Source organism: Oncorhynchus gorbuscha, unplaced genomic scaffold, assembly GCF_021184085.1.
Source record: "Oncorhynchus gorbuscha isolate QuinsamMale2020 ecotype Even-year unplaced genomic scaffold, OgorEven_v1.0 Un_scaffold_9012, whole genome shotgun sequence".
Classification (NCBI taxonomy): domain Eukaryota; kingdom Metazoa; phylum Chordata; class Actinopteri; order Salmoniformes; family Salmonidae; genus Oncorhynchus; species Oncorhynchus gorbuscha.
The window spans coordinates 208-13,536 of NW_025752070.1; the positions used below are offsets into that span (position 1 = coordinate 208).

Here is a 13,329-nt window from a genome sequence, read left to right on the forward strand (position 1 = left end):
CGTGACTGATATACTGGTAACATTACCAGGTTGTTAGCTAGCTAGCCAATGAGGTAACGTGACTGATATACTGGTAACATTACCAGGTTGTTAGCTAGCTAGCCAATGAGGTAACGTGACTGATATACTGGTAACATTACCAGGTTGTTAGCTAGCTAGCCAATGAGGTAACGTGACTGATATACTGGTAACGTTACCAGGTTGTGTTGCTACCATGTTGTGTTGCCACCATGTTGTGCTGCTACCATGTTGTGTTGCTACCATGTTGTGTTGCTACCATGTTGTGTTGCTACCATGTTGTGTTGCCACCATGTTGTGTTGCTACCATGTTGTGTTGCTACCATGTTGTGTTGCTACCATGTTGTGTTGTCATGTTGTGTTGCTACCATGTTGTGTTGTCATGTTGTGTTGTTGTCTTAGGTCTCTCTTTATGTAGTGTTGTGGTGTCTCTCTTGTTGTGATGTGTGTTTTGTCCTATATTTATATTGACATTTTAATCTGTCCCAGCAGGACACTTTTTGGTAGACCGTCATTGAAAATAAGATTTTGTTCTTAAACTGACTTGCCTAGTTAAATAAAGGTTAAAGAAAAGAAAAGATCAAATATAAAATAAGATATTTTAACTTAGTTGGGCTACATAAAATATTTTAAAATCATTCATCTTCCTCAAATTAAGGTGATAATGACACGATCTTTGCAAGGGGAAGGGAATCTGATCTCAGTCATTTCATTCAGGGTAAGCGGAGCTAGCAGTGAGTTAGCAGTGAGCTAGCAGTGAGTTAGCAGTGAGTTAGCAGTGAGTTAGCAGTGAGTTAGCAGTGAGTTAGCAGTGAGTTAGCAGTGAGTTAGCAGTGAGTTAGCAGTGAGTTAGCAGTGAGCTAGCAGTGAGTTAGCAGTGAGTTAGCAGTGAGTTAGCAGTGAGTTAGCAGTGAGTTAGCAGTGAGTTAGCCTGCCCTGGAGCGGGTTAGTTCTGAAGCATTCGTTGCCATAGAAATTTACCTGGCTAGAAGGTGAGCCACTTTCGTATGACTGGTTATCCCGAAATGAACTCAAGAGTTGACCAAAGTTACCTCGCTTACTCCTCAAACCTGCTACGTAGTGTAGACCTGCTACGTAGTGTAGACCTGCTACGTAGTATAGACCTGCTACGTAGTATAGACCTGCTACGTAGTATAGACCTGCTACGTAGTATAGACCTGCTACGTAGTGTAGACCTGCTACGTAGTGTAGACCTGCTACGTAGTGTAGACCTGCTACGTAGTATAGACCTGCTACGTAGTATAGACCTGCTACGTAGTATAGACCTGCTACGTAGTAGACCTCTGTAATAGACCTGCTACATAGTATAGACCTGCTACGTAGTAGACCTCTGTAATAGACCTGCTACATAGTATAGACCTGCTACGTAGTGTAGACCTGCTACGTAGTGTAGACCTGCTACGTAGTGTAGACCTGCTACGTAGTGTAGACCTGCTACGTAGTGTAGACCTGCTACGTAGTATAGACCTGCTACGTAGTGTAGACCTGCTACGTAGTGTAGACCTGCTACGTAGTGTAGACCTGCTACGTAGTGTAGACCTGCTACGTAGTATAGACCTGCTACGTAGTATAGACCTGCTACGTAGTGTAGACCTGCTACGTAGTGTAGACCTGCTACGTAGTATAGACCTGCTACGTAGTATAGACCTGCTACGTAGTATAGACCTGCTACGTAGTATAGACCTGCTACGTAGTATAGACCTGCTACGTAGTGTAGACCTGCTACGTAGTGTAGACCTGCTACGTAGTGTAGACCTGCTACGTAGTGTAGACCTCTGTAATAGACCATCAGAAACAACTACCGATTATGATGTGTAGATCAGTCATCTCGGTCGGCGATGCTCTCAGACACGGCAGCCTACCTTTAGCTCCTGTTTGGGCTGATGTTCTTGATGGTTGTGTAGAAGATTTCAGAGCCGCACTGATAGGCTACCAGGTTCTGTTCCAGGTGGTTCTGGGCGGGCCGAACAAACATCAGCCAATTACAGATGTCCTCGTCAGATAGGTCCACCCACATGTCATCGGACTTCTCCATGTCCTTGTCTGCATCCAGCATACACAGCTACAGAGAGAAGAAGAGAGGGATGAGTTAGAGACAATACACAGCTACAGAGAGAAGAAGAGAGGGATGAGTTAGAGACAATACACAGCTACAGAGAGAAGAAGAGAGGGATGAGTTAGAGACGATACACAGCTACAGAGAGAAGAAGAGAGGGATGAGTTAGAGACAATACACAGCTACAGAGAGAAGAAGAGAGGGATGAGTTAGAGACAATACACAGCTAGAGAGAGAAGAAGAGAGGGATGAGTTAGAGACAATACACAGCTACAGAGAGAAGAAGAGAGACCTCAACATGACAGCAGGAAATATGCCCAGGCCATGAGCAGAGCAACAGGCCCAACCCCCACTAATACACCCCCCGGCCCAACCCCCACTAATACACCCCCGGCCCAACCCCCACTAATACACCCCCCTGCAACAGGCCCAACCCCCACTAATACACCCCCCACACCCCATCCTGCAACAGGCCCAACCCCCACTAATACACCCCCCACACCCCATCCTGCAACAGGCCCAACCCCCACTAATACACCCCCTCCCCCCACACCCCATCCTGCAACAGGCCCAACCCCCACTAATACACCCCCTCCCCCACACCCCATCCTGCAACAGGCCCAACCCCCCCCACTACCCCATACACCCCCACACCCCATCCTGCAACAGGCCCAACCCCCACTAATTACACCCCCCCACCCCATCCTGCAACAGGCCCAACCCCCACTAATACACCCCCCCTCCCCCCACACCCCATCCTGCAACAGGCCCAACCCCACTAGGTGACAGCATTCCCTCCCCCATATTCCCCCCTAGACACAGCTACCACAATATAACCAACACAATCGGGTCACAACTCCTGCAGCTCTGTTACATCCTGGGTATGTACATAGTCAATGGTAGGCTTTGAGGGGACTCCTATGGTAGGTACACCTATAGCTCTGTTACATCCTGGGTATGTACATAGTCAACGGTAGGCTTTGAGGGGACTCCTATGGTAGGTACACCTATAGCTCTGTTACATCCTGGGTATGTACATAGTCAATGGTAGGCTTCGAGGAGACTCCTATGGTAGGTACACCTATAGCTCTGTTACATCCTGGGTATGTACATAATCAATGGTAGGCTTCGAGGGGACTCCTATGGTAGGTACACCTATAGCTCTGTTACATCCTGGGTATGTACATAATCAATGGTAGGCTTCGAGGGGACTCCTATGGTAGGTACACCTATAGCTCATCTCTTGGCAGTAGGACTGTAGACTACTTTATCACTGACCTCAACCCAGAGTGTCTCAGAGCGTTCACAGTCAGCCCACTGACACCCCTATCAGGCCACAGCAAAATCACAGTCTACTTGAACAGAGCAATACTCAATCAAGAGACATCAAAACCAAAGGAACTGAATAGATTTAAGAAATGCTACAGCTGGAAGGAATGTAGTGTAGAAACCAACCAAAAAACAATGAGACAACAACAATTCCAATCCCTTCAAGACAACTTCCTGGGTAAAACGTTCCACTGTAACAGTGAAGGTGTAAACTTGGTAGTAGAAAACCTAAACAGTATATTTGACCTCTCAGCTTCCTTATCAAATCTAAAAATGTCCAGCAGAGAACCAAAGAAAATGAAAAACAACGACAAAATGGTTTGATGAAGAATCCAAAAACCTAAGAAACAAACTGAGAATCCTGTCCAACCAAAAACACAGAGACCCAGAAAACCTGAGTCTACGCCTTCACTACGGTGAATCACTAAACCAATACAGAAATACACTACAGAAAACCTGAGCCTACGCCTTCACTACGGTGAATCACTAAACCAATACAGAAATACACTACGGAAAACCTGAGCCTACGCCTTCACTACGGTGAATCACTAAACCAATACAGAAATACACTACGGAAAACCTGAGCCTACGCCTTCACTATGGTGAATCACTAAACCAATACAGAAATACACTACGGAAAACCTGAGCCTACGCCTTCACTATGGTGAATCACTAAACCAATACAGAAATACACTACGGAAAACCTGAGCCTACGCCTTCACTATGGTGAATCACTAAACCAATACAGAAATACACTACGGAAAACCTGAGCCTACGCCTTCACTATGGTGAATCACTAAACCAATACAGAAATACACTACGGAAAACCTGAGCCTACGCCTTCACTATGGTGAATCACTAAACCAATACAGAAATACACTACGGAAAACCTGAGTCTACGCCTTCACTATGGTGAATCACTAAACCAATACAGAAATACACTACGGAAAACCTGAGTCTACGCCTTCACTATGGTGAATCACTAAAACAATACAGAAATACACTACGGAAAACCTGAGCCTACGCCTTCACTATGGTGAATCACTAAACCAATACAGAAATACACTACGGAAAACCTGAGCCTACGCCTTCACTATGGTGAATCACTAAACCAATACAGAAATACACTACGGAAAACCTGAGCCTACGCCTTCACTATGGTGAATCACTAAAACAATACAGAAATACACTACGGAAAACCTGAGCCTACGCCTTCACTACGGTGAATCACTAAACCAATACAGAAATACACTACGGAAAACCTGAGCCTACGCCTTCACTATGGTGAATCACTAAACCAATACAGAAATACACTACGGAAAACCTGAGCCTACGCCTTCACTACGGTGAATCACTAAACCAATACAGAAATACACTACAGGGGGGGGGTCACGTGACCCTTGAACAAGATGGCCGCATGAACTAAGAGCTTCCAATTCCTAATCTTACCTCCAAGTTCAAACTCCTTTAGCTTTCAACTCCCCCTTCAGTCCTGAGGAGATCCTGGAGGCGATTACCACCTAATAAGTCCCCAGGCCCAGATGGATTCCCCAGAGAGTTCTACAAAGCTTTTTGGCCCCAGCTCAGCCCTATCTTGGTGGTGGTCCTTCTGTAGCTCAGTTGGTAGAGCATGGCGCTTGTAACGCCAGGGTAGTGGGTTCGATCCCCGGGACCACCCATACGTAGAATGTATGCACACATGACTGTAAGTCGCTTTGGATAAAAGCGTCTGCTAAATGGCATATATTTATCTTCATGCCAATGCTGGAGGATTGTTGCAGAAACGGAGTTCTCCCAGACTCAATGCTCGTCCTTCCGGTCCATAAGCTTGTTGGATTTCGACTATAAAAGAATTATCAAATTGCTCGCCAAAAGACTAAACACTCTTCTTCCCAAAATAATAAAAGCGGACCAAACTGGATTTATTAGAGACAGATACTCTTCTGATAACATTCGCCGTCTTTTTGATATTATTGATCAAGTAAACGCACAGAAGACCCCTGTCCTGCTGGCTTCACTGGATGCTGAGACTGTGTTCCACATCCCTGTCCTGCTAGCTTCACTGGAGGCTGAGAAGGTGTTCCACACCCCTGTCCTACTGGCTTCCCTGGAGGCTGAGAAGGTGTTCCACACCCCTGTCCTGCTGGCTTCACTGGAGGCTGAGAAGGTGTTCCACACCCCTGTCCTGCTGGCTTCACTGGAGGCTGAGAAGGTGTTCCACACCCCTGTCCTGCTGGCCTCCCTGGAGGCTGAGAAGGTGTTCCACACCCCTGTCCTGCTGGCTTCACTGGAGGCTGAGAAGGTGTTCCACACCCCTGTCCTACTGGCTTCACTGGATGCTGAGAAGGTGTTCCACACCCCTGTCCTGCTGGCTTCACTGGAGGCTGAGAAGGTGTTCCACACCCCTGTCCTGCTGGCTTCACTGGAGGCTGAGAAGGTGTTCCACACCCCTGTCCAGCTGGCTTCACTGGAGGCTGAGAAGGTGTTCCACACCCCTGTCCTACTGGCTTCCCTGGAGGCTGAGAAGGTGTTCCACACCCCTGTCCTGCTGGCTTCCCTGGAGGCTGAGAAGGTGTTCCACACCCCTGTCCTACTGGCTTCACTGGAGGCTGAGGTGTTCCACACCCCTGTTCTGCTGGCTTCACTGGAGGCTGAGAAGGCGTTCCACACCCCTGTCCTGCTGGCTTCACTGGATGCTGAGAAGGCCTTTGACAGGATGGAGTGGAGCTTTCTGTTTTCAGTCTTAGAAAAGTTCAATATGGGCCCACATTTGATTAAATAGATCAAATCACTATACTCTCATCCAAATGCCATGGTGACTACTAATGGACTGAACTCTGACAGATTCCCTCTGGAACGGGGCACAAGACAAGGGTGCCCGCTGTCCCCGCTGCTCTACTTGTTGGGTGCGGAGCCTCTGGCAGAGCTGATAAGGAGCCAAGTATTATGGGTGTTTCTGCAGGCGGCCTGCAGCACAAGATTTCGCTTTACGCGGATGATGTCTTGCTCTACATATCCAACCCTGAGAAATCCCTCCCTCTCATTTTAGACACAATTGCTCAGTATGGCAAGTTTTTTCAGGTTATAAGATCAATTTTAACAAATCCACTGTCTGCCCTCTCAATATTACACTCACCAGCTCTATGAAGACACTTTGTCCTTTCCAATGGAAAACACAGGGGTTTCAATACCTCGGGATCTTCATAACACCAGATCTGAATAGCCTTTTTAAGGAAAATTATCTTCCACTCCTGGATCGAATCAAGAACGATCTCCAAACCTGGATCTCCCTCCCAATTAGTAGGAAGAATTAATGTAATCCGTATGAACGTCCTCCCTAGACTGAACTACTTATTTCAGATGCTCCCATGCTATCTCCCAGTTTCCTTCTTCAAAACAACTAACCAAAGCATCACCACATTTATACGGGGCAACAACAAAAAACTTAGGATCAAGTTTTCCACTCTATCGAAACCTGAATCTAAGGGTGGTCTTGCCCTTCCCTCCCTTCAGTTGTACTACTGGTCTGCCCAAATCCACAACATGCTGACATGGATCACAAACAGACAAGAGTCAACGTGGATTCTGATAGAAGCCCAATCCTGTGGTTCATTGCCCTTAAGCTCAATTATATTCATTAATAACTTTAGTGAAGTGGGCAACATAGCCAAAACCTTTGTGATTTACAGCACCCTACTAGCGTAGAGGGACTGTAAGAAATACCTGGGCATTTCCTCCCAAATATGTTCTCACTCGCCTATAGTAGGCAACCAGACTTGCCAAAAGCCCTGAGGGATGCCAACTTTAATCTTTGGCATACTCTAGGAATCAGGACCTTTTCAGACCTATTTCATCAGAAAACCAGTACACTGAAATCCTTTCAAGAGCTCTGCAGTGAATTCGATGTGCCAAGATCCCAATTAGACATGTAATTTCCTCATTTACCTCCAAGAGGAGGTTTAGAACTCAGTTGAATGAAGTTGAAATCAATCCATTTGTATTGCAGACCCTCATGCCAAATTGAGACAAAGGTCTCTTTTTTTTTTTAATCAACAAAGAACGAGAACTTTGCCTTTGTTTTAGTGTATGCAGGGTGAATACGTGGTCTGTCATATGCTAATTTGGTAAAAAGCCAATTTGACCTTTTCTCAGTACATTGTTTTCACTGAGGAAATGTACAAGTCTGCTGTTAATGACAATGCAGAAGAGATTCTAAATTCTTGTAGAAAACAGAGGTCAACTTACCTTGAGGTGGATGTAGTGGTCGTGAAGTTGTCCCTGTCTGACCAGGGGTCCCTCCACGGGGCCGAACTGGGTCCTCTTGGGGATGCGTCTCTTGGAGAAGACTCCCCCTAGGAAGCGGTCTATGTAGAGAACGAGGGGGAGGCTGGCCCGTGCCCGGGACACCACTGGACGGTTAGGGATGGGGTGGAGGGCACCATGCTTCACACACACTGATGTGTTGGAGATGTTACATTCCTCGCACCCTGAGAGAGGAGGGGAGAGGAGGAGGAAGAGAGAGAGAGAGAGAGGGGAGGGGGGAGGAGGGAGAGAGAGGAGGGAAAGAGAGAGGAGGGGAGGAGGGAGGAGGGAGAGAGAGAGGAGGGGGAGGAGGGAGAGAGAGAGAGAGAGAGAGGGGAGGGGGGAGGAGGGAGAGAGAGAGGAGGGGGAGGAGGGAGAGAGAGGAGGAGGGAGAGAGAGGGAGAGAGAGAGGGAGAAAGAGGAGGGGGAGCAAGAGGAGGAGGTAGAGAGAGAGAGAGAGAAGGAGGGAGAGAGAGAGAGAGAGGAGGGAGAGAGAGAGAGAAGGAGGGAGAGAGAGAGAGAGAGGAGGGAGAGAGAGAGGAGGGAGAGAGAGAGGAGGGAGAGAGAGAGGAGGGAGAGAGAGAGAAAGAGGGAGAGAGGGAGAGAGAGAGAGAGAGAGAGAGAGGAGGGTGAGAGAGAGAGAGAGAGAAAGAGGGAGAGAGGGAGAGAGAGAGAGAGAGAGAGAGAGAGAGAGAGAGAGAGAGGAGGGTGAGAGAGAGAGAGAAGGGAGAGAGAGAGAGGGAAGAAAAACAGAAATAAAGAATTAGTTCATTGTCATTTGAACTGTCAGTATTAACACAAAGCAGGTAAAACTCCTGTCCCCAATAAACATCCAGAAGGCCTGTCACCTGGGAGGTAAAACTCCTGTCCCTAGTAGACATCCAGAAGGCCCTGTCACCTGGGAGGTAAAACTCCTGTCCCTAGTAGACATCCAGAAGGCCCTGTCACCTGGGAGGTAAAACTCCTGTCCCTAGTAGACATCCAGAAGGCTCTGTCACCTGGGAGGTAAAACTCCTGTCCCTAGTAGATATCCAGAAGGCCCTGTCACCTGGGAGGTAAAGACACTCACAGAGGTTGTGTGGTGTAAAGGCCTGTGGCGCGCTAGGCTCCCAGTCATCTAGGTCTGAGTCATCTTCGTCATCATCCTCTTCATCAGAGTCCTCTGTGGATGTGGCCCCCAGGGGGCTGGAGGAGGGGTCAACTATCCCAGCCATGGAGGGGAGGGAACTGGACACAGACAGCTGACCCTGGGGTAGAACGGATGAAAAGTTATGGTTATAGGTGTGGACCAGAGCTCTCCAACCCTGTTCCTTGAGAGATACCCTCCTGGAGGTTTTAACTCCAACCCTGTTCCTGGAGAAATACCTCCTCCTGTAGGTTTTAACTCAAACCCTGTTCCTGGAGAGATACCCTCCTGTAGGTTTTAACTCCAACCCTGTTCCTGGAGAGAGACCCTCCTGTAGGTTTTAACTCCAACCCTGTTCCTGGAGAGATACCCTCCTGTAGGTTTTAACTCCAACCCTGTTCCTGGAGAGCTACCTCCTCCTGTAGGTTTTAACTCAAACCCTGTTCCTGGAGAGATACCCTCCTGTCGGTTTTAACTCCAACCCTGTTCCTGGAGAGATACCCTCCTGGAGGTTTTAACTCCAACCCTGTTCCTGGAGAGATACCCTCCTGTAGGTTTTAACTCCAACCCTGTTCCTGGAGAGAGACCCTCCTGTAGGTTAACTCCAACCCTGTTCCTGGAGAGAGACCCTCCTGTAGGTTTTAACTCCAACCCTGTTCCTGGAGAGATACCCTCCTGTAGGTTTTAACTCCAACCCTGTTCCTGGAGAGAAACCTTCTCCCATGCCCAATGGAGAATCTACATTGCCTCTTAGTCCAGAGGGGTACCTCATGAAAGGAGGGGTACCTCATGAAAGGAGGGGTACCTCATGAAAGGAGGGGTACCTCATGAAAGGAGGGGTATCCTACAAAAGAAAGCTACATCGACTCTGGGGTTTTCTACAGCTAACCAGCTCCAGTTAGCTTCACATTCCAGCTCAGGCTTCATCCGTACTACGACGGTGGAACCCAAAATATAAACTGTTTTAGTCCAGTGTTTGTAAACAATGTAAAATGTCAAGACACTGTAAAGATGGTTAAACATGGTTAAAACGATCATTTGTATATCGTGTATGGTTAAGTCCTTGCATCCATAACTCCTGTCTATGACTTTGAGACATGTAACCATGGTTACATTTATCCCATCAGCTGGTTACCTGAAAACACTGTCGGGGGGACGGCTTTGGTTGTTGTCTGAACTGCTAATAACCCTGTTCTGATGGTCCAGTCCGACTCCCAGTGCTGAGTGATTAAGCGAAATGCCGTCTTTAGTGTTTCAATGCACCCCCCTCATCATCAATGCACCCCCCTCATCATCAATGCACCCCCCCATCATCAATGCACCCCCCATCAATGCACCCCCTCATCATCAATGCACCCCCCCCCATCATCAATGCACCCCCATCATCAATGCACCCCCATCATCAATGCACCCCCTCATCAATGCACCCTCATCAATGCACCCCCTCATCATCAATACCCCCCTCATCAATGCACCCCCTCATCAATGCACCCCCTCATCAATGCACCCCCCTCATCATCAATGCACCCCCCCTCATCAATGCACCCCCCCCATCATCAATGCACCCCTCATCAATGCACCCCCCCCCCCTCATCAATGCACTTCTCATCAATGCACCCCTCATCATCAATACACCCCCTCATCAATACACCCCTCATCATCAATGCACCTCCTCATCATCAATGCACCTCCTCATCATCAATGCACCCCCCTCATCAATGCACCCCTCATCAATACACCCCCTCATCAATGCACCCCTCATCAATACACCCTCATCAATGCACCCCCTCATCAATGCACCTCATCAATGCACCCCCTCATCAATGCACCCCCTCATCAATACACCCTCATCAATGCACCCCTCATCAATGCACCCCCCCATCAATGCACCCCCTCATCAATGCACCCCCCATCAATGCACCCCCCTCATCAATGCACCCCTCATCAATGCACCCCTCATCAATACACCCCCCATCATCAATGCACCCCTCATCAATGCACCCCCCTCATCAATGCACCCCCTCATCAATGCACCCCTCATCAATGCACCCCCCCACTCATATCTATATTTTTATTCCGTCATTCATCTTTACCTCGATCCTGACTAGTCTCCCAGTCTCTGATAAACATCCCCACAGTGTGATGCTGCCACCACCATGCTTCACCGTAGGGATGGTGCCAGGTTTCCTCCAGACGTGACACTTGGCATTCAGGCCAAAGAGTTCAATCTTGGTTTCATCAGACCGTATAATCTTGTTTCTCATGTTCTGAGAGTCCTTTAGGTGCCTTTTGGCAACTCAAGTGGGCTGTCATGTGCCTTTTACTGAGGAGTGGCTTCCGTCTGGTCACTCTACCATAAGGGCTGCACAATCGGTGAGCATCCTGTCGGGCTGTATCACCGCCTGGTACGGCAACTGCTCCGCCCTCAACCATAAGGCTCTCCAGAGGGTAGAGGTCTGCACAACGCATCACCGGGGGCAAACTACCTGCCCTCCAGGACACCTACACCCACCCGATGTCACAGGAAGGCCATGAAGATCATCAAGGACATCAACCACCCGAGCCACTGCCTGTTCACCACGCTATCATCCAGAAGGCGAGGTCAGTACAGGTGCATCAAAGCTGGGACCGAGAGACTGAAAACAGCCTATCTCAAGGCCATCAGACTGTTAAACAGCCACCACTAACATTGAGTGGCTGCTGCCAACACACTGCTGGCTGACACGGACCCAACTCCAGCCACTTTAATGGGAAATGATGTAAAATATATCACTGGCCACTTTAAACAATGCTACCTAATATAATGTTACTTACCCTACATTATTCATCTCATATGCATACGTATATACTGTACTCTACATCATCGACTGCATCCTATGTAACACATGTATCACTAGCCACTTTAACTATGCCACTTTGTTTACTTTGTCTACACACTCATCTCATATGTATATACTGTACTTTTATACCATCTACTGTATGCTGCTCTGTACCATCACTCATTCATATATCCTTATGTACATATTCCTTATCCCCCTACACTGTGTATAAGACAGTAGTTTTGGAATTGTTAGTTAGATTACTTGTTGGCTATCACTGCATTGTCGAACTAGAAGCACAATCATTTTCAATTTTCACTCGCATTAACATCTGCTAACCATGTGTATGTGACAAATAAAATAAAATTTGATTTGGTTGGTAGAATGCTAGAGAGATGGTTGTCCTTCTGAAAGGTTTCTCCCATCTCCACAGAGTAACTCTAGATCTGTCCGAGTGACCATTGGGTTCTTGGTCATCCCGAGCCTTCTACCCCAATTGCTCAGTTTGGCCGGGCGGCCAGCTCTGGGAAGAGTCTTGGTGGTTCCAAACTGTGTTTGTGTTTTTGGGGACCTTCAATGCTGCAGACACTTTTTAGTACCTTCCCCAGATCTGTACCTCGACTCAATCCTGTCTCTGAGCTTTACGGACAATTTCTTCGACCACATTGCTTGGTTTTGCTCTGACATGGTGGGACCTTTATATAGACAGGTGTGTGCCTTCCTAAATCATGTCCAATCAATTGAATTTATCACAGGTGGACTCCAAATCAAGTTGTAGAAACATCTCAGGATGATCAATGGAAAGAGGAAGCACCTGAACTCAATTTTAGAGTCTCATAGCAAAGGGTCTGAATACTTATGTAAATAAGGTATTTCTGTTTATTATTTTTAATACATTGCTGAACTTTCTAAAAACCTGTTTTTTGTTTTGTCATTGTGGGGTATTGTGATGTCATTGTGGGGTATTGTAATGTCATTGTGGGGTATTGTGATGTCATTGTGGGGTATTGTGATGTCATTGTGGGGTATTGTGATGTCAGTTGTGGGGTATTGTGGATGTCGCTGTGGGCATTGTGATGTCATTGTGGGGTATTGTGATGTCATTGTGGGGTATTGTGATGTCATTGTGGGGTATTGTGATGTCATTATGGGGTATTGTGATGTCATTATGGGGTATTGTGATGTCATTATGGGGTATTGTGATGTCATTATGGGGTATTGTGATGTCATTATGGGGTATTGTGATGTCATTATGGGGTATTGTGATGTCATTGTGGGGTATTGTGTGTAGATTGATTTAAATCGTTTTTTCCCCTTATCAATTTTAGAATAAGGCTGTAACATTCAAAATGTGGAAAAAGTCTAGGGGTCTGAATAGTTTCCAAATGCACTTTATATACCGCCTATAGGCCCCTCCCTGTCCGGGCTGTGTGGGGACAGAGAGACAGAGAGAAGAGACAGAAGAATGAGGGCGGTTGCTTCACTAGGTATCTCTACCTGTAAATACATGATCTAAGTGATTGATAGTTGGTAGTTATAAAGCCTTATTTACTTTGAACAAATAGTAAAAATGTTGTCAGACAGAAGAAGAAGAAGAATATATATATATATATATATATATATATATATATATATATATATATATATATATATATATA

At 47.0% G+C, this 13,329-nt stretch overlaps 1 protein-coding gene across 1 annotated transcript; it reads right to left on the minus strand.

Moving 5' to 3' along the window:
- Nucleotides 1-1,903: 1,903 nt before the first annotated feature.
- On the minus strand, nucleotides 1,904-8,975 carry LOC124030044 (PR domain zinc finger protein 10-like). The gene is made up of 3 exons (XM_046341560.1): nucleotides 8,796-8,975; nucleotides 7,670-7,911; nucleotides 1,904-2,101 (listed from the first exon to the last, which is right to left on the minus strand). Exons 1-3 carry the CDS (start codon nucleotides 8,938-8,940, stop codon nucleotides 1,904-1,906), a joined length of 585 nt encoding a protein of 194 aa, XP_046197516.1. The 5' UTR covers nucleotides 8,941-8,975.
- Nucleotides 8,976-13,329: the final 4,354 nt, after the last annotated feature.